Here is a 22,691-nt window from a genome sequence, read left to right as displayed (position 1 = left end):
CCCCCCCTGTTTCTAATACAGAAGCCACAGTATGTACTGAATGCAGGGAGTTTCTTTAGACCGCAGCAAAATACACAAAGATTTTGTATAGGTTCAGAAGCAAATCAATAGGGAAGAGATAGCACACCTGGCTCTTTCTCTCTCTGCCTCTTTTTCTCTCTGATTAGGTTTCATGGCCAGGTGACAGTGAGATGAGACAGATATGCTCGTGAATGAAGGCCCAATTACAGGATAATTAGAGAGGGAAGTGAAGGGAAAAGAGGAGAAAAGAGGACAGAGGATAGGTGAGAAAAGTTGTGAATATTAACTCTGAATGAAAACCACTCTGTCTGACTTTTAATGAGCACCAGGCCAAGAACCGAGCAAGATTATTATTTAGTCACTTGAAGATGTGAAATCATTAAAGTCTTATTAAAACAGCTTCGTTGAGACCAATGTCAAAGTAGGTGGATCACCTGCTAATGAGGCAACGATTGTGAGTTCTCATCAAAATCACATCATGATAAATCCAGTAAGTTTAAGGCAGCACAAAATACAACTGTTATCATCAGTTAGGTGATATTCCATTTAGTGAAGGGATCAGTTGATTTATTAGTTGACTGAAAATAAAAAACAACATTCCAACTTCTCAAATGTGAAACTTTCCTTTTCTCTCATTTATATATCATATCATTATAGGTTGAATATCTATTCACGTGTACCTTATTCAGAAATGTAGCTGTCAATTTTTCGTGGTCTGCTATTCACTGAACTGCAAGCCATTATGACGTTCTTCTAAAAAAGGTCAGACATTGAATTGCACAGCTTCTATCATCCTTTCCTACATTGAAAACCACAGACAACTCAATACTATTAATATGTTATATAAAACAATGCACTCCATATCAAAAGCCATACAATAAATACTCCCTCTCTGAATTGGCAAAAGCTTTATTGAGACACACTGAAACAATCTTAAGACTTGTGTCTGCTGTTCATTGAAACATGAGATAGGAGATTTAATTGCACTGGATTTCATCACACTGTCAGGTTTCATTCTGTTACATTGTTAGATAAAATCCTGAAAATACGTATTTGAACCCTGGTTTCAACATTTTGTCTCTGGCATTGCACTGAGGATTCAGTTCAAACAGCCTAATCTGCTTCAGCTAAAGATTTAAATAACCTAAGATGCTGATTGGATTCATCAGACGAAAAGGGCTATCGGTGGAGATAGCTTCCTAAATTCATTGTCTGCTGTGGCCCAATCAGTGGAGCAAAATGCTTTAGTCTCATGACAACAGTTAAAGAGTCCAACCTCTTCAGAAGAAAATGAATCACACAAGTCATCAAATTAACCCACTTGTAACCAGCATGTGGACGTGAAATGCATCCATTCTGGTATTTAACATCATCTCTCAGTAATCCCTGCTCTCACAGAGCTCACTTTGCTGTCTGCAGCACACAGTGTCTTGGCATCCATTCCTATATGACTGACATCTGACCAGGGATTATCCCATTGCCCCAGTTTCACTGGGACTGGCAAGCAGAGAGCGCTGTGTCACAAATGAGCCACACAGACGACAGTGTGTGTTTGTGGGCCACATTCAGTCTGCGTGAGCATATGTTTATCTGCTTAGGAACATGTCTGCTTTCAGGCAGTGAGGGTGTGCTTACAGATGGTATGAAAAAAAAGAAGATATGACAAATTTATTCGCAGACCTATGACCTAATGAGCTTTTTTTCCACTGAAATAATATGCATAATAAAAACCCAGTGCCAACACACAGTTGAGCCACATTTTGTGTTTTGGTGCAATAATAAATACTGCAGGCAGCCAGATTGTTATGCTCTGCAGCCTTACAGAGAGAGAGAGAGAAGCCCTACATCCTTTAACCCAGACAGTTTTTTCTAAATAATTGAACTGTGCTCAGTATTTTGAATATTATATGTAGCAAACTCAGCAGGAGCACCCCAGCAGCACTAAGGGTTTGTGGACTTAATGGACATCCTCTTAAATGGGTGGGAGAAACTAGGGCAGAACAAAGCACAAACTCACAGGGACACGCACACACTTGGATGCATTAACATTTGAACATTTGATTTAGTTCTTAAAACTACGCTGTTAAAAATTAAAGTGTAGCTTAAACATGATAGATGCAACCCTCCTGTTGATGATTTGAATTCATCTTTTGATTTCAAACACTTCACACACACACACACACACACACACACAGAGAGAGAGAGAGTCCATTTGGAAAGTCCAGTAAGTCTTTAATTAACTGAACTTAGCCATCATTTCAGAGGACATAACCATTTCCTTAATCGCTCCTTTGACATTTGAAAGTCCTTTAACGTACATTATTAACACATCATCTGTAATGTTAGTGTAGGTAGAGAAGTCCTACATTTTTAATACAAAGTGTGGATTGCATTAAATATTTTATTCTCTTCTCAAGTACTGAATATTTCCTTGAGTATATTATGGCTGGACGTACAAAACATATTGCTTACCAGCATCATCAGTCATCCAGCAGGCAGGCCTGCAAACCGGTGGGATGTGGGGTGAAGGGTGGTGTGCTGTGACCATCTGTAGCTGATTGTAGTTAGGGTCTGTTGTGACCAAGAGCCAAAACTGCCCATTGCCAAAGTGACCTTGAAACAATGTGATAAAAATGTGAGCTAAATGTCTTCCTCTTATTTTGTAATTTACTCAAGTAGTTCCCTTCCAAGAGTAATAAATTTGTTTAATGTTACGGAGTAGAATTTTTGCACCAGTATATAGTTAAAAAATGAAAGAAAGCTATAAATTTAATCATTAGACCGAAAAATGCATTTGTACTCTTCAGTACAACAAACCACTCCTCTTCTGTGGTGTACACAAAGATGGATGGTGCAAAACAGCTAATAAGCGAGGAAGGCTTCCTCCATTTCTGAACTCTACAGCTCTCATCCCCTCAAAGGTCAGCACTGTCAAGACTTCTTGCTTGCTGTTGGTCAGCTGCGCAACTTGGGTGTCAGTGTTCAACGAAGTTAAAATCAATGTTTTCAATGATCTTGGCGAATCCTGCCCTTTCAGCTCACAACGAATCATTTTATGATGCACCTACATGAAAAACTGATCGGTGTGCTGGTGAGCACGTCTGCTTAAGTGCAGCTCTGATGAAACTTGTGATAACAGCTTCCCTATCATTGACCTGCCTCCTCTCCTGTTCTTGCAGTTCCCCCCGGGGCCTGGTCCAGCCCCCATCCCCCCATGTCCCCTTATTTCTTTCCTTCTCTTCCCTCTGTTTTCCTCCTCCACACCTCTGAGGGCCAACTGCTGAGAAGCAGCCTTTCTCTGACAGCAGGAGAGATGGCTGAGGGGAGAGATGGAGGTGTAGAGCACAAATTACACAGATGGCCATATGTGTGTATGTTTGAGTCCATGTGAATTTTGAAGTCCGTGTGTGCTGTGTGTGGGTGTATAGGAAAAGAGAGACAGACTGGAGGATGGGGAGAACGGAGACACAAGACCGTGCCGTTCGTTTGGCCTTAGAAAATGAGTAATTTCATTTCATTCTTTGTCTCTTTTTATTCAGAAAATTTTAAACATGATTATAATAGCAATAAGCAGGTGAATATGTGTAACTGACTGGAAATGTAGAATTGCTAGCAGGATTAATCAGAAATCTGCAGAACAGGGACTAAGGACTCACTGCTGATGTACTACAGTCCATGCAGAGCTTTACTAACAACTACACAATTCTGCAGTCTGATTGTTTTTGAAGATGTAGTTTAAGTAAATAATTGGACTCCTATGACTTTTGTTTGTTTACATCAGTATTAAACTGTAGGCAAAGACAGCAGGCTGCAGACCAGAGTTACCAGTTAGTTACAGTGTCACACTCCATAGTGTTTTTGCTGTCTTCCTGTTTTAATGGGGTATTGTCAGTGGTATTGTTTTCTGCTTTGTACTTCCTGTCTTTGTTCTTTTCCTTCTTTTTGTTTTGATTGTTTGCCCCACCCTGATTGTGTTCACCTGTGTCTTGCTAACTTCCCTACATATACCTGTGCTCCCCCTGTGGCAGTTTGCAAGTTTGTTATGTTTGATACCACGTGTTCCAGCAGTTCTTTGCATATCCTGACAACCTGTTTTTAGGGACTCTTGCTTGTTTTATGGTTTTTACCCTTGCCTTGCCTGACTGTTTTATTTGCCTGTGAGAATAGCCTCTCCGTGTACCAAACTCCTTTTGTCACATTCAAGTCCTCGAGGAAGCTAGAAGTCCTGGTTCAGCATTGTGCTTTTGGGTCCTGTTCATTGAGCCTCACGCTTCCCGACAATCAGGGTGGAAATGTTAAGGGATGTCAAGATTTCTCAAAAGCAGATCTCATATTTCAAATAGAAGAGGACCTAAAATGAAACCATGGGGTACGCCGTATTCCAAAATTCATTTTTTGTAGGCAGAGAGCTAAACAAAAAAGACAAAATGTGAGTGAAGAGAAACTTAGATGAGGCCTGAAAGAGAGAAGGAGACTGAATACAAAACAAACAAAGAAATATTAGCCAAACAGAGAGGCAGCTGTCGCTATTTCATTGTGGATACAAATACAGCGCCTCCAAATCATCAGGCAAGTTTTAAGCCCATCGTATCTTCCTGTGCTGGGAGACAACAGGATGGACATATATGACTGTTCATTTCCAGATGTCAGGCTTAATTTCCCTCTGTGCCAATCAACACAGAGCCTTTCTTCTCTCTCCTTCTACCTTTCTCCCTCCTTCTTCCCACATCCCTGTCTACTTTGAGAAAACACCAATGACCTGTCTGCAACAATCAGTCCTTCCTCACATCAATATCTAATATCCCGCACCGGCAGGAATTTAGCATGAATTATACCACTGGAAGCTATTTGCCATTTTAATTACAGAGTCAGAGAGAGGATTAAGCCACAGTTCATTCCATATCTGATTGCCAATTGTCCCTGGTAAGTAATCAGGGCCATAAGGTCTTTGAAATGAATGGTCTCATAAGCTTGGGGAAGATTGTATGCTTTCGCAGTGTGAAGGGAAGAAATGGATCGTCACATTAAGCAGTTCTGCTAAAAATCAGTGAGTTTCAAAAATCAAACATGGTACGTCGTCTTGTAGCTGTCTAACTAGGAGGAGAAAAAGTTTTCTGTCCTTTTTCTACATCTTATAGTCTTTTAACAAATTTATTCTCCAATTACTCAGTGGTGACTTCAGAGGTACACCTTGTTCTTTTTGCTACTGAACTTTGTTGGCCTTTGAAGGTAATTGACAACCAAAACCATCTCTAGGCCATATGAAGCCAGCTGCTTTCCTGCACCTGACCCCTCAATTCCCAACATGTCATCATTTTGTAAGCATTGTGTCAGCACTGCATAAGCAACCATCTGTCCAGTTTGTACAAACTCTGAGTCAGTTCTGATTTGTTTTCCACATGGGAATAAATAAAACGGCAATCATCAGGAAAACAGTCTTTTATGGTCAGTTGTCAGCTGTTAAGTATTGGTTGTAAAAACCTAAAAGTAAAGAGTGTGTTTTTGCTACAGTTCAGCAACCATTTAGTATTTAAAACAAGCTATGCTGGCAGCTCAGTATTCATTTGATCATTTTCTCTGAAGGTTTGAATCTTCATTTAAAGCTGTTTCTGATAATGACAGTGTGTGTGTGTGTGTGTTTGATTTGAACGGTACTGAATTAGCCATGCTAGCGGTGTGGCATATGGGATGGCAGTGACAGTCCGATGTTCCTACGAAATCTAGTGCACACATTCAGATGCAAATGACTGCGTTAACAATATCTGTTTCAATCAGGAAGAAACCTTTCTTGGTGCTTTTATTTATTTTCCAGAAGGATGCAACACGAACACAACACATACTGCTTGTGTGAAGTCGGGCTGCTTTTTTAATTGGTTTAAGGGAACACAAGTGAACTGAGTGGCTAGTTTAATACTTTCTTTTTTTGATACTTTAAGCCCTAGTGAGCAACAAGTACAATTGCATATTAAGTGGCCTTGGGTGACAATATAAATTTGTCTGCTATCAACCTCAATATGGGCAGGAGTCTGTAATGGACAATGCTATAAATCAATTAGCAAAATTAGATTTTTACTGTTACTGCATCACTGGGATAAACTCTCATTTTCAGCTATTTAGTTTGCTGGATCTACCAAAAAACAAGACATTTATTTATATTATATAACGATGTATACTGTATGCAATGTAAAATTATAGGTAGTATATCATTATTGTAATGTTAAGATGGAAAAGCAGACAAATAGGCCCAGTGTTGAAGAGTAAATTGAAGTGTAAATGATCTAACAACTAGATCATCATCTGTCACTTTGACAGTTTTTACACCAGGTACCCACAAACAGTTACTAATTGTGTGCCATGGTTAGCTTGGTGGTGAACCCCAGTGCAATAAAGCATTATCTATTACTGAAATAGAAGGACTACAATAATAGTGACGCAACAAATGAAAAACAAACAAACCAAAATAAAACAAAGCTCTGCATTGTTGTTTCTACTGTGTGAAGATGATACTAGTGATGTATTCCTGTTGTCTGACATTCTGGTAACACTGATGGGCTAAAATGCATCAACACAAGTTCAAGACTTCAACTTCCTGTACATTAAAAATGTTGGATTTGCTGTGGATGTGTTATATTTACACTGTTTATGTTCATATGTAGGTACAGTTAGTATTTGTCTTTTTCCTCCTTGTTGAGTCTTGTTCTGAAAGCTGTTGCATTCAGTGGTTGTTTCACTCCCCCCCCCCCGTGTAGTGGAAAAACAGACGGCTGACGGATTCATTAGAATACAAGCCTCTAATTAGAAAAGCCAGCTATTCTTGTCACTCACTGAAGAAAGCGTTATTAGTGCTGCATGTAAGAAACAGAGAGGCCTTATCTGCCATTCACAGAGGGCTCTGCAGTTGAATAATATATCCAGTAGCCATTACAGATACAGGTATTCTTCAGGTACCTTTCGTTTTTTTTTTTTTTTGGCTGTCAATCACAGGTGCTCATCATTACAGGCAACAAATCTGCTTCTCTGCAACTCTGGAAAGTTGAATAGACACAGACAGCAGAATACATATCCAATGTACTACGAATCTGAGTAGGAACATCTGAATAATACAACGTGCTGAATGGAAAGCAGTCACTGTCATTCACACTGCACTGCCTCGGGGCTGCATTGGACGCCGTGTGAGCGCTAAAGACACACGGCGGTGAGCGGGACTGACAGACGCACTCAGCACAGGTCACAGCTTGTTTTATTTTGAATTCAAACCAAGAGAAGAGGGACAAGGATGCACACTGATAAATTACATCAAGTATCTCTACATATCAACTAACAACATCACGATATCTCATAAAAGCGCTCTGGACAACAGATCCAACGTTACAAAATGAAAAATAACAGTAGAGGAACAAAACTTGACCGCAGTTGAAGCCCATCTATAAACATAACAAAGCACAGCAGAACATAAAGAGTTTTGGCAAGAGACGGTGATATGCATATTTCCTTTCCCATCTACAACATCGTGTTCAATGGAGCTACAAGACTGGCCGCTGAAGCAATATGTAAGTGACTTCCATGGAGAAATCTTAAAAAAAAAGAAAGAAAGAAAAAAAAATCCTCCTAATAAAAGCTACTACGATGCATACACTCACAAAAACTAGCCTGAACACACAGTTGTATGTACAGCTTGGGTCACTGGGGGGGGATTTCAGGATTTAAAATGTATAGCACAGCACATTGAAATGTCACTGAATATGAGCTATCAAACAGCCATGATGGAAAAATTCATTCAATCAACTCAGGATGTCTTGTGGGTGTGGACATTGGCATCAAACCTTCCTCAGATGGTACAGCTGAATTTTTTTTATTTATTTTTTTTAATTTAAAAATGTGTTACAGCAACACAAGACCATACTGACACTTTTTTGTACCAGAATATGAAGTGATCTGTGGGCGTGTGGCGTTTTGACGGATGTGCCTGAGGTTACACAGTTTGGACAGAAAAGGCAGGAAAGAAAAGAGGCTGTGAATGAATAAACCCCAAGTACAAGTGAAAGAAAGAACAAGCTCACGAACACGAAGCTTGAAATTTAGCACTGACTCGTGCCTTTGTACAAAGAGTTGACATACAAATCATCCATACGTTAAAGTAAAAAATAAATATATCATGACAGTCAATAAATAATAAATTAGGGAGGGAGTAGACATGGTAACGAGAGCAGACCGTGTGTGCGTGTGTTCGTGTGTGTGAGTGTTCAGACGATGATAATCCCAAGAGAGCCAAGGTTCAATGGGAAATGCCCCTCGATAAGAGAGAGAGCACATAAATGGGCAGTCAAGGTAAATCAGAATACGACCTAGCATGTGTTTTGTGTGGGTTTATGTCTGCATGCACATCTTCACTCTACATTGGCATTATATATGTAGCTGTTGTGTTTATGTGCGTCTCTTTTCGTCTATGTTTTCTAAATATTTGCCTACTTGTGTGTGTGTGTGTGTGTGTGTGTGTGTGTCTAAATCTGCCTGTGTCTGTATTTCTTCATGTCTGTGTCTGTCTGTATGTGTCGACGACACCCTTTTAACCGTTCAGCCTACTCAGTGGCCCTCGCCGTTTGGGGGTTTAGCGTCGTGCTGCTGTCCTCCCGCTCCTCCGGGCAGCCAGGGGGAGACAGAGTGCGAGGTGGTCTGCTTGGCCATGCTGTAGTGGCTGATCACTGTGTAGAAACGGCCCCTCGAGTTGGCGTCCTGGGCAGCGTAATAGGCCTCCAGAGAGGCTGGGATACACCGCTTGTGCTGTGAGGGAGGAAGAGATAAGTGAGGTTCAGAACATTTAGCAGCTAATGTTACGTGGCGTCTACGATATCGAGTTAGGACAAAATAAAATTCGCCGAACCAAATCTAAAAGCAGTATTGTCTGACCAATGCTGCAAATGTAATTTAGACTGTAATGATTTTCTATGACTTTTCAAAATTTCAAGTTTGTGGTTCTGGTGTGCATAATGTAGTTTAATGCAGGCTCTCTCAGGGTTCAGACCAGTCAGTCACAAAAATGTCAAACTCTACACTAAACTGCCTATTAAAATTGAGCAATTGAGCTCACATTTATAAAGACAAAACTTTAGTGGCATACTTCACATTACTCAATAATATTTACATCTAATTGAGAGATTTAAAAGTGGCATGTCCATGGAGCTAACATGGGGTGGGACTACTTTTTTGTTTCTGTTTTTTTTTTTTGTTTCTGTTTAAAAATCAGGATATAAAATTTAAAATTTAGTTTTACAACTGCAAACTGGCACTGAAAATTTTCAGCAGAGATAGAAAACACAATCACTTTTTTATCATTATCGATGATGTAAAATAAAGGCTTACCACCAAAACTCTCTTCAAAAATTCTGATGATTAAATGGCACTGATTTGAAGAAAAACTTGCCCAATTTACATTTTTATACATAATGATTTTATTGAAGGCTATAAAGGGAAGAAACCATTTCCTTTTCTGAAGCTTATAGTAAAGCTCTATGAAGGAACATATACAGGAACATATGGGCGGGCTCATAATGCTGGAATGGAAAGTGTATATTAGTGCATTTTGAGTCTGCATATCATTAGAATGTGGTTGAGTGTGCACAAAACCTTGTGTGCAGTTGTGTAACGTATGCGCCATACTGTGTGTGCACATTTTTCTATTGACACTTTGCTCCTGGAGAACATGCATGTGACACTTCTAATAATACCTCTGCAGACTGCAGTCAGAGCCCCTGCAGAGGCTGTGGGCCACAAACTAGATTTATTCCACCTAAAGACCAGATCTGTGCAGAGACACAGACTTCAAAGGTGACCTTGCACAAACTACTTGGAAACTTATGTTAAAGGTGCAGTGCAGTGGAAATCTATATGTCCCAGGGAGCAGAGGATGACTGCACCCACATACTGCACAATGTCCTAATACTTTGGCTTTATGAGGCATCTTTTTCCTCAGCTGTTGGCGCTAAGAATTTAGAAAAATGACTGATATCACCGATTGACAATTACTGGTCTAATAAGCCTAGTTAGCCTCTTTCTGTAACATTACCTCAGACATTAGTAAAAGTAGGACAGGAGGACTTTATTTTTTTTCCTCTCCCATAGGAGACTGTGCTGTGCGCTCACCTTTAATTCTTTATTTAGACGAGAGGGAAGTAGAGAGGAAGATAGTGAAGGGCAGAGCAAAATCGGCGCCTTGCACAAGGACAATATATAGCTCTAGTCCTGGGTGGATAGTTAGGGTGGTTGGTTCATTAGTTTCCTTAAAGAATCATTAGTTCAACATGTTTATTCATTTTGAGAGGATTGACACCAATCTCAAAATTTTGAAGCTACAGTCAGCAGTCGGTTAGCTTAGAACAGCATGAAGAGTGGAAATGGGGAAATAACTAGCATAGCTCTGTCCAAAGGTAGCAAATCTGCCTAAAGCTCACAAATTATCACTTTATATCTAGTATTTTTATTTGCAGATAATCTTTCATTTCTATTTAAAGTACTATTTTCACTGTATATACTTGGAACTTTTTCTTTTCTAAGTTACTTATTTCTGTCTTTGTGCTGCCGTAACACGTGTTTCCCCCGAATATTTTTTCATTTTTAGATTTTTGTTAGATGGTAAGAACCAGTGATGTGATGAAGTAACATCACGAACCAATGTTGGAAACTGACATTTGTTTTTATAGACTTGGTTTTTTATAGACTAAATTAATTTTTAAAAAATGTCATCAATGATGAAAATTGGTGCTGTAAATGCTAATCTTCAAGCCACTTCACATTACAGCTGTGGGTTATTATAAGGCTGTAAAATGAAATACAGGTCAATTATCCGTCTCACCTTATAAATGAATCCATCTGGGCAGGCGTGGTCGTAGGTGAAGGCTTTATAAACCACCAGGAACACAATGCAGGCAAGAAAGGCCAGGGCCAGGATGATCAGAATTGTCACCTGGAGGGAGGACAAACACTGGTCAGTGTGTGTGTGTGAGCAAGAGCAATCAAAGAGGACTGTGAATATGTGATTTATGTACGTGAGACAGGGTTAGGGTAACACAACAAAAAAGAGTTATGTATATAGACAAGTATGATTTTGTGTGTGTGTGTGTGTGTAGTCATAATAAATGGTACAGTAAGATGCAGCTGACTGAGGTCAATGGCTCCTCAGGGCAAGGTGTCCCTGTAGAGCTACGTGATGCATGACTCAGGTTGTGACTCTATGTATGGATAAATATAAAACATGGAGTCAGTGACGTTAAGCAGCAGCAGGTGAGGATGATTTCTCTCCTGCTTAACCATTTTGTTGTCTTCCTCTCTTCACAGAACATGGATAGACTGTACCAAAACCCTTTTGCTTTTCAGCATAATATTTTCACAGCAGACTTGTCATAGCAGGAAAAGTACAAGTTTTACTAATAGCATCAACAATACACACAATGCAGGAATTGTAGCAAATAAATGGAATCCAGCCACCAGTAATTCCATTATTTACACCTGTGCTTTTTCTACTGTGACATGTTGAAAAGCCCCCTGTGGAAAAGGTCTATTGTAAGCATGAACTTCCAGTTAGGCTTCTTAAATAAAGAACGGTCAAATTAATATGCATTAAAACGTCCACTCTCAGTGAAACTACAGTGATCTGACTGACACAAAATCTTGCTGTAATCCTAAAAGATGCCACCTCCTCTTTTTTTGGTTTTTCATGTGATGTGAGCTTAACACACAGGACTTCATTACAACAATCTGTAATGGTGTGTAATCAGACCAATCGAATTAGGACTGGGGCAAAATTAATTTGTGTATCAACTTCCAGTGGACTAATATCACAATATTACATTAATCTGGCTCTTGTCAGAAGCAACCCTACATGCTTTCACATATATGTATAAAGAGTATAAAGAAAGAATGACTCCAAGCAAATGGTAAATTAGAAATGAATATTTTCTCAACAACAAAACAATAATGATCACCAGTTTGATTATTTCATCTGTGATTTGCATGCATTTGTGCACATATTATCTATATCTTGATTTTGATTAGTGATCAGTGATAATCTTCACTGACTTTGGGGTTATTGATTGTGATGGTGAAAACTGAATGGATTCTTTATTGTTTGTTATCTTGTTTTTGAATCGGCCTCATGAATCATTCAGCATCTGCGCTGGCACCAAATCTGTGCTGGCTGTCAGTGCACTATAGTCAGCAAAAGAAGTCAATTAGCGCCTCAACAACTTTCTGAATGTTTCCTGCCACTTGCTGCAAGAAGCGGAATACAGAAGAAAGATCTTCCTTTTCTTCTCGTAAATACGAAGGTGACAAACAGATTTATGAACTGGCATTTTCTGAAACCTCAAGCAGCTGTGAGGTGTGAGGGTGCAAATTATTTCAATTACTCGTCCAACCAAAATATATTATTAAAAAAATGGAGCAAACTAAAATGTTCTGGACAGTTTTCCCAACAAGGAATCGTGAAACGATATCAGGATTTGCTTGGACAGCATCAAAATGCAAAATCTGCAGTGAGAAAAGTGCTTAATAGCAACCAAAAGCAAAGCTAATCTAAAATGATGGAAATAACACATTTATTTCAGCGTACTGATGCAAATAAGAACGCCTCTGTGTAGTTTGAGGTGTGAAATATTCATTTCCCTGGCAGACCAGACAATATAGTAGTAAAGCAGATTAACATATAAAAGGATTTGTTTTCTCCCACTTTGTATGTGACACCCTGATTGGTTGCTTCTGAGCAAGCATTTAATTAGAATTATGCAAATCAAGTGCAAAGGATGGCTGTTTTTAAAAACGGTACTGTCTGCCAAGTCATAAATGCCACTCCAGGTATACGCCTGTATATGTCTGCTTTTCCCACTAACTCAAAAATGAAAAGTTGGCATCAAAAAGTCAAACATATCCCATTGAGCCAGCTGAAACAAAACAGAACCCTCCCTAATGGATGAATATCTCTAATGTCCTGTTTCCATTTCTGGAGCGACATTAAAGCCATTCCTGATTTACTGCTCTCCATATGATCTGTCACAGAGGTGTCAGAGCAATTACATATGGGTGTGATCATTAGTCTCCATCTGCGTTGTGGGGGTGGACAGGGACACACAAGCTAAGTGACTGTTTACTTGGTGTCAACTCGGGGACACCGCTCTCAGCCTTGGTTGCTGCTGACACTGTAAATTACATCTCAAACATCACACACTGTGATGCATTAAAACGACGCATTTAAAGTCATGGCGACCCGCCTTTTGGAGAGTCAACAGACGCAGAATGACTGATTAAGACCCACCCTGACCCCTTTTTTGAATAGCCACGCACATGAAACGGCTTATTAAGTAGAGGGATTAGTATAAAGCTCCTCATATCATGGAGCCAGCGATGAGCCTTTTATGCATGTGAAGACCCAACTTTTTGACATTTTGAAACATGAAACGAAGACTTAACTCACTAATGACTGAAGAGATTTGCTCTTTGCGCAATCGAAACCGCATGCATTTGATTTTGTCTGCCCTCACTCACTTCTTCCAGCTGACACTAACTGGAAATACACTTTGCATAACATCAAACAGAGCGTATAACTCTGGCTCGGTTGCAAAGAGGCTCGGTTAGCTTGTAGTTGTACTGTTAATGTGACATATAACAATATTAGCAACATGAAAAATGGAAGAGCAGAAATAACAGAGCAGGATACCACATCTGCAAATCGATAGATTATTTAGTGAATAAAACCTACAAATTATCTCACTACACTTTCTCGATGCTTAAAATTACAGATTACGTTAACATTCGATCACACTTTCACGGTAGATTCACCACTGCAGCAGCAGTCAGCTCAAGACTTCAGGCAAGAACACACCCCACCATTTGTAATACAAACGGTTGCTCCAAAATCCCACTTGATGCAGTTGCAACCATGTGGTGTATAAATCCATTAAAATCTATCCTGACCTTTCTCCATTATTCATAATCTGGCTGAACTCTGCAGTAAACCTTAGGAGGTCGTCGTACAGCTCACGAATGAAGACACCCCCCCCCCCCCATGCATGTGGTGGATTCATACTTTCATCTGCCAGTATCAACCGGCCCGACGCAACATTCCTCTATAACAAGATAGTGCTTTCATTTATCTGATATCAACCAAATCTGTGCCAAGCCCGTGGCCACGTTTAAGATATGCAAATAAACATGATGCAATACAGAACAATGTTTTTGTTTTCTTGATTTTGGTCAATACTAGGCTGTCTCCCAGCATGGCAGCCTCTTCCACCCACATCAATGTCATCCTATTTTCTGTGCAGTCGATATGGCTGTTTTGTCATTAGAACTCCAGTATGTGCCAACCCACACCACTATCACCCCCACCACAACCACAACCATCATCCTTTTTCGCTGTGCGACACAGATAACAGACATTTGTTTTTCTTGGATTCAGGTAGAAGCACAGCATGCTGCTGTAATTTGGATTAAATGCAACGTGTCCTTAACAAGGACTGGCTCCATCAGTAAAGACTGAATTGACTACATGGGCTTCAATCATTGTATCAGATCCACCCAGGGCGAGCAGAAACCCCGTGAGTCCACTCACGTGTTTAACAACAACATTCTGATTGTATTTAAAGTTTTGCTGAGCAAGGTTTTTATGCAAAATAAAGCATTTTAACCATTTTCCCGGTCCTCCTGTGGATTCACACTGTTTGGCCACATGAAACAAACCACACTCAGCCTCTTTCATCCCAGTGGTATATTATCCTGTAAAGTGATCATGCACAGGTTTGCTACTCTGTTCTCATTTGAATTATTCTATTTGACAGCTAAGTCAACCATGAAAGCACAGATGAAAACTCTCCATTTTCAAGAGAGTAATAATCAAGAGCATTTTTATTTTTTAATTTGGGCTAAGATGTCAGAAAAATGCTGGTCGCAATTTCTTCAGGCACAAGCTGATGTCATCTAACTGCTGGTTTTGTCTACTCAATAGTCACAAAGCTTAAAAAAGAGAAGAAAAGAAAAAGGTGTTGACACCTGCCAAACGTCACATGTTATTTTCATATTTTAAGACTTGAATGGCCTTGATGTATTTCAAGTGAAAAGATAAATTGGCATTAATATCTATTATCTCAATATCTATAATTTTCATTCACAAAATGAAAAGCAGACAATCTTCTCTAATGAAGAAGCTGGACCTGGCGAACATTTGGCATTTTCACTTGGAAACGAACATTTACTGACAATCCAAAGTCTTGTCGACTGTTTTACTGTCAAACTTTGATATTCCTCGCATTTTGATGCACATATTTTCTGTCCTTTGCTGTACTGCATCACAAAGTCCTCTTGGTGAAACAACAGGCGGCTGCAGCTGCAGACGGTTGGGTATTATGAAGAAAGACAAACAATCAAACCAGATTATAAAAGATCCAGCAGAATTGTTCCTCTGTTCTCCAGCTTTCTCATCAGATTAAGCATCTGCAGTCCTACCTATTGGTTATGTTTGCCCACATCTATCATAACACAAGCGCCACCTGCTTTCTCCAACACTGACCCTCTCTGGATGGCAGAAAAGAATTGATTTATAAGTCCAATATTTTCCACAACATCCACTTTCCTTTATTGCTGTACAATGCGTCATAAGTTCAAAGGCCGTTGCCCAAATGGATACGCTTCTTCACAGTCTGTTTCACCACCATTCGACATATGATCCTCTTTTTTTAAAATTTTCTTTATTATTATTTTTTTTAAAAAAAAAACAAAACAACAACACTGCACCGTGTTAGAATGCAACACACCACCCACACTTTCACTACTGGAACTTGACAAGCCATATGGGGGAGCAGACACCTCCTCACATTCACTCGAGGAAAAAAAAAAGGAGAATATGTAAGTGTGTGTGTGTGTGTGTGTCTAAGAGAGAAAGGGAAGGTGGGTGTGTGACAGGAGAGAAAAATGACGCTGATAAAAACAGATAACAGAGTGACAGGAGGGAGCAAAGTGAGAAATAAAAGAGGCGATGACAGAGACAATAAAGCAGCAAGTGAAAGGCAGACAGGGAGGGAACGATGGAGATCAAGGGGCAGATGGAGAAGCTCCTTCCCTCTCTTGGTAGCAAGTGGCAGAGACGGACGGACGGACAGGCAGGCAGGCAGCAAATACAATGGGATATCGGCTAATGCATCTATCAGTACACCACTGAAAGAAGGAAGGATAAACAACAATTTTTCATTCATCCTCCTATTACCCCTCTGACACCTCTTCAATAGCAGCACAAAAGGGGGCTCAATCCCCCTGTTTGTTTTTTTTGGTCTGAATCATTTCTGCTTCATCTTCAGTGAAGCCGTGCGCTGACGTGTTGCACTACATGCATTAGAAAGAGCTATTAACAATAAATGAGAGGTCTTTAGTATTTAAAAAAAAAAATAAACACATTTGTAATAACCTCAAAGGCCTTCAGGGAAGTTTGCTGATTAATGAAATTAATGAACTTGGTTCCAGGGTGAGCCCAAACGGAGAGAAAGTCTCCCCCTGAAAAAACAAAACAAAACAAAAAAAAGCTTAAAGGTCACTGGCCAGATTGCAGCAAGAGACAGCATGTGTCCACCAGACTTAATGTCCTGCAGTAAAGGAGAGGAAAAGCCCTCTTAAAGGGTAATTCCAGAATACAACTTGGATCTCATTTTCAAACGTTTAGCCATTAACGGTATCTAACAAAGTTAAAGAAGCAATTTGTGAAACAGAATTCAAAAGGTTGCTCAAAAGATAAAGTATATCAGCATATCACCAGCATAACCGGCAACTGCCCCTCACTATCTTATTTTACCATCTTTTTTGCAGCCTTAATCTTAACTGTGAATACATCAGACAGTAAAATAAATATAAAATAAATAAAATTTATATTATTTATATTCACAAAGAGTCAAATAAAAAAAATGCTTCCCTCATTCCCTCTGGGACCATACCAACCAATCTAGGATCAAGTGTAGCTGGAAATGCATCATCCTGAAGTGTCTAATCGCACCACTAAGCTCTCACCTAATCATCACATGTAAAAGTGTTTAAGTCAGGGATCAGCTTGTGACATAAAAATGTAAATTAAATATTCTCTTATCCTCTTAGGGCACTTTTGTGATGATGAAATTAATGAGGTGGGTTACAGTGTACCTGTTAGGGCAAGTGGTAGGAAACTACAACTGATAGCTGAAAGGTCATCGTTTTAATCCCGGAGCATCCTTGGGCAAAACACTGAGCCTGTACCTGCTCAGTCACTGTACATGGAATATAAATGGGTGGCTCTGTGGGTAATTAAAAAACCAAGTATTAAAACAGTTTGGAATGAGACAGCAGTGACCATTGGAGGTCCAGAAGATCTCTTTAAACCTCTGGTGCTTTCTTAGCTGTTGAAGATATATGTGGAAGAAAATACCACCAGTGTAAAAACACTCCACTCAAAAATTGTACTTGCGGACGTATTCAGAGGCAATATGTGCTGTAAAAAGTATAAAATTTGAGTACATGTACTTGTTTTCCATCACTGTGGTCTTTAAACTTATGTTCAGACTTGTTTCTTGTTCTGCTTTTTGCTGTGGTCACGGCTAAGTGTGTGCATAGTCTTTTTTCCTTCCAAAGCATCTCAGTGCTAAGTTATCTTTGTTTTTAGTGGAAGAAAAACACGTCTCAAAGCAGGGATCTTTTGGGAACTGGCTACCTCAGAGCGGAGTATCTGAGACGGGGCAGAGGGATGTCAAGGAGACCGAGTACAGGGGATTTGGGCTCTCGAGGACTGGCTATCCGGTTGAGACAAGCAAAGCTACAGTAGTGTGGCAACAAAGCACAAACAAGCTGCTGTCGAGATGCTTTGCGTCTTAGATGGAAACACAAAATGCCAACCTGAAAAAAAGGACAAGATTTTCCTCTGATCTCAGGTCAGCTGAGGCCTGCACACAAGAGCATGTCCCTCCCTCAGAGCTTTGCAGGCGGTTCTGTGAGCTTCCGTCTGGTGCGATCCACAAAATTGTTCAACATTTCCCAGAAACAATGAATACAACATGGGCTTAGCTGATTCTTGAGCAGTGCCCATGCTGATATATGTTGATGACAGCAGTCTTGGATCACTGAATTCAAGGATTAACACATTTGCTCAGGTTAAAGCCTTTTTTCCATAAATACTGACAAAAACACAGAAAAGCGCAAGGTAAAAACTAAATTCTGTCTGGTATGAACAAATCTCCCTCTCAGCACAAATCCTCAGGTGAATGAGTTGCAAACACTTTGTACTTGAATGTCCTCTGCAGCCTCCTACACAAAAAAGCACTGTAAGAGTTTCTTTTTAATCAAAGCAGGCTGGCAACTATACTGACTTCCAGGAACAAAGTGAGGGCTCTGCGTCTACAGTACATTCAAGCTAAAACCGAGATACACCAGCCAGAAACAAATTAGAGGCTTGTTAAACTCCCAACACAAATAACAACTGAAGGTCATCTCAGTTCAGAGTTATCTTTTTTAAATTATCTCAAAGAGCATTCATTTAGTCAATTCGACTCAAAAAATCAAACGATTCCAGTGTTTTCATATGAAGTATCCGACTGCTCTGATGCTTAGCTGGGAGATAAGATTTAAATCCTGCACACTGTGAGATAACGTGCTGACTGTCCATGGTGACTTGGCCTATTTTTCTGAGTCACAGGCTCTTTACGATCTCAGAAAGAAAACATATTTTTTTCATGGGAAAGTTGGCTTATAATCAGCCTTCATATCATTCATTGTGCTTCCAGCTTCAGTGAAGATGAGACCTTTTCTCAGGAATGATGCTTTCCAGAAATATCTATATGAGGCTAAATGTACAGTGAGAAGGTGGACCACGTTGGGACCACGTTGTTTATTGTGAATGTTTTTTACTTCCTCTGCTGTTTTGTAAAAAGATGTCATAGAGGAACACAGAAACAGAATCCACGGGTTCAGCACAGAGTTGAGACAGTGCGCATTCAGCAGGAGAGAGATGCTAATTATGTTAATGCATCCCAATTAAACGAGGTCTCTATGGAGACTAAGTTTCAAAGGTTTTGTTGGAGCGAGCTGACATATTAGCTAGTGATGCCGCACGGGGCAGAACCTGCTCTTCAGGTACAGACTCGAAGTGGGCTTCAAACGACAGAAATACAGAAACAGAACAGGGTCGCTGAGAATATATAAACACAAGCTCAATGAATAAACACCACACAGGAAGCACACCTGCAAAACCTCCGGTGACATGAAACTCAAATATGATCCCCATGTTCCCTCCCACCTATATAACACGATACCAATCAATAATGACAACAAACCCAAACACGAGCGCACAAACAAACACACACACACACAGACACACTCATTATGAATCAGTAATAAGTCTCTGAGGAGACACCTAACATCTGGATAAGATTTGCTAATCAGCTCCTGCTCTACTAGATTAAGATGTTATGGAGATATTATTAATGAAGGGACCCGCCTCTCAGCAGACACACACACACACACACACACACACACACACACACACACCACATACTCAACACACCTCACAGTTGTTTACATCAGAAGACAAGGTTCATTACTCTAATGCATCCCCAGCTCTGAGTCTCCTGGGCATTTTTTATGTTCCTGCGTATGTTCACCATGTAGGCAGCTGTGTGTGCGTGTGCGCGCACCATGTGTCTGTGAGTAAATGTGCTGTGTTGCTACTTAATCACTCTTAATCGGTGTAAGTTTGCAAATCTTCTTTTTTTTTTCTTACTTTCTTCCACTACACTACATTTAAACCAAGATCTCTTGCAGTGAGCTTAAATACTGACTTTTAGACCCCAAGTTTATATTAGAAAAGAAAAAGCTTTTTTGTATTTTATGATGATTTTATGAGTAATTAATTAATTTTTATAGTTATATATTTGTCACTGGTGGCTCTATATACTGTAGTCATTACTCCTTAAAGCACTTACAAACATCCTATTTCTCTGTTGCGAGTCATAGTAGCAGAAGTAGTTTAATTAATACCACCAAATGCCAAACTTTTGGTCTTTCCAGTCTTGTTATACGGACTTTGATTTTGTCTAAACTGGCAATGGACAGTTCTTTTTCTTTAACATATTATTATGAATTAAACTTTGATTACAGTGTAATGGCTACAGAATAATGACACCATCAGCATTTAGCTGGTGTTAAAATCCTCTTTCACGATTCTTGAAATCTCCTGGGAATATGAAGGCTGACTGGTAATCCAGCCAGGCTGGCAGCATGGCACCATTTCTGTCTCCTTTATGTCTCCAGCATAGACTAAATTAATCGATAAACCGACAGTTTTTGTTGTTGGGAGCTGCTGTAATCTGAGGAAAACAGAAAAAGATTTTGCAACACCAACAATAATATCAGTTGAAAATGCTTATTTTTGCGATGTTCCAATCCAGAGCAATTTGTAGAGGGTACAAGGTCAAATTTATCTTCAGGTACTGGGTCAGCCAATATTAAGTGCAAACAACGGAAATACCTTCAGAGCCATGTGGCGCCATCAAAGTCCTGCTGTAACGACAGGAAAATCATTGGACTGAGATAAAGAGGATTTTGTACTTGAGAGAGTAGATGGGGAGATTTTGGACAGGGAAATGATTCAGTGGGGAGAAGGGAGTGCGACAATTTATCTTGAAGAGAAAAGCTTCAGGGGTAAAACAAATGATGGGCAGAAACTCTCAGCTGCCTGCCCTGATCATTATGGGAAGGTCACTACACCACTTTTGTTCAGTTTCACAATCAGTTAAAAGCGAGGGGACTCATTTTTACTGTCAACACACCTCACAAAAAAATTGATCTTCTGAGAATTTGGTTTATCAGCATGTTTTCCGACTCACAGAAGGGGAAGACAATTAATGATAGAAACAATACATAAAGGCAGTTGATATCGCCCATGTGCGGACTGCGAATGCAGAGCGGATAACATATATACTGTAGAGAGAGGCGGATCAATGGCAAGGGCAGATGTTAAAGTGAGAGGAAACAACAGAGAAGTGAAAAGTGGAGGGTCAGACTAGTCATCCACAGTCTGTCTCTTAATTGCTCTCATGGCTCAGCTTGTCAGAACAGCGGCAGCAACGTGAAGGACTCTGGCTGAGGAGAGGGAGCTCAATGGCTGCTGACTTCCTTCCTTTATCTTATCATTTTCAACATGGAAACATCAATGCCTGGCTTTTTCTGTGGTTTATGGCTCCATTTTTTTTATTTTGGCAGAAAGAACAGATACTGACCTGCCATGAGATGCTGCAGGAATTTGTTTTATGAGTTTTGTCTGTCTTAAATTCATCATATCTTCATCATTCATCGTATCTGCACAAGATTAATTAAGATGATCGTTAGGGCTCAAATTAGGGATGCAAAAAGCCGATTGGTACGTCATGACATGGATTGATTTTTGGGCAGATGAGACCAATCCACTTTATATTATCAACTGACTGTTTCTTCTGTCAGTTACTTCGATTCAGATGCAGTGGGCAGCCGGCTCAGTCTTTAGTAAATGAATTACACCAATTTTACATTTGGAAAAACGAGCATATGGGATTTGTACTGCATGGGTAGACAGAAAACCCTCATTCAGTAAAGATACATCAGTTGTACTGTTGATTAAACAAAAAAAGACAGGAAATGATGGATTTGTACGGCTCTATAAATAAAAGAAATAAACAAATAAGAAGTGCAAGTAAGAGTATGAGTAACAGCATTCTTTCCCAACTACAGGTGATGAAACATGGTGAATATCTCACAAACCACACTGGTTGTATCTTAATGTATGTAGCTGCCCTTTTCATTGTTTCTTCATTCTTTATTTGTCTTTATCAAAAAGTGCTTTTGTGGTTGGCTCCGTATACTTTTAGTGTTACAAAAAACTGGAAAGAGAGCACACATTTCAGCTCAGCAACAGTCTGCATTCATCTTAAAAATTAATTTTTTTAATAAGAAATTTGAACACTAAAAAAAAAAAAAATCCCTATCTTGCAATTTTACGAATCCTTTGAATATTGCTACATCAGCACCAGACAGACACTAATTACTTTTTCCTCAGGCAATGGCCTAATTCTCTAGCAAATTTTATTGAATTATGCTTAGAAGTTTTCGAGATGTACCGATAGCTTTGAAAACAAAAGATGATTGAATGATGAATTATGCTCCACGTCAGTTTCCCACTAAAAGAAAGTGTGACTTGAATCAGTCCCTTCACAAACCGGTAAACTGACAGTGTTGTGATTCAGAAAAGCAGATATTTGCACAACATCACGGATTGTTAAAACTGACTGAAACAAACTGAAACTGCATATGAATACGCCTGCCAAGAGATTTAATGCAGTCAGATTGCATGGACTTGTTGGCCATCGATCAGGCTCAAAAATCCTTTCTTGCCTTGGCAACTGGCGACAAACGACTCATTAAGTCCAACAGTAGAGTTTGGATGCAGATTCTTTTTCAATGATCACAAATTAAATTCTCTCTTTGCCTTTAAGATGTAACAGATTTGGGTGAAACAAACTTCCTTCAAGTATCCCTCTTATGTTGAATGTGTAATTGGGATGATTTATGTATATGTATTCACATCTGCTGATATTGATAGGCAGAGAGTGATTGAAGTCTGCTGCCCTTTGAGGTGCTGCTTGATA

General features: G+C 39.6%; 1 protein-coding gene across 1 annotated transcript in view; it reads right to left on the bottom strand.

Moving 5' to 3' along the window:
• Positions 1-7,244: 7,244 nt before the first annotated feature.
• The window catches only part of nsg2 (neuronal vesicle trafficking associated 2), a 33,148-nt gene continuing 17,701 nt past the window's right edge, over positions 7,245-22,691 (bottom strand). Inside the window, exons 4-5 of the mRNA XM_046411728.1 lie at positions 10,871-10,981; positions 7,245-8,802 (exon numbers count right to left, since the gene is read on the bottom strand). Coding sequence (XP_046267684.1) covers positions 8,605-8,802; positions 10,871-10,981 — 309 coding nt within the window. The 3' untranslated portion in view covers positions 7,245-8,604. The remainder of the gene's footprint in view (positions 8,803-10,870; positions 10,982-22,691) is intronic.

The sequence above is a fragment of the Scatophagus argus genome, chromosome 14 (genome assembly GCF_020382885.2).
Source record: "Scatophagus argus isolate fScaArg1 chromosome 14, fScaArg1.pri, whole genome shotgun sequence".
In the NCBI taxonomy this organism is placed as follows: domain Eukaryota; kingdom Metazoa; phylum Chordata; class Actinopteri; family Scatophagidae; genus Scatophagus; species Scatophagus argus.
Note: the sequence above shows the minus strand (reverse complement) of the source record. Positions and strands in the feature narration are given on the sequence as shown.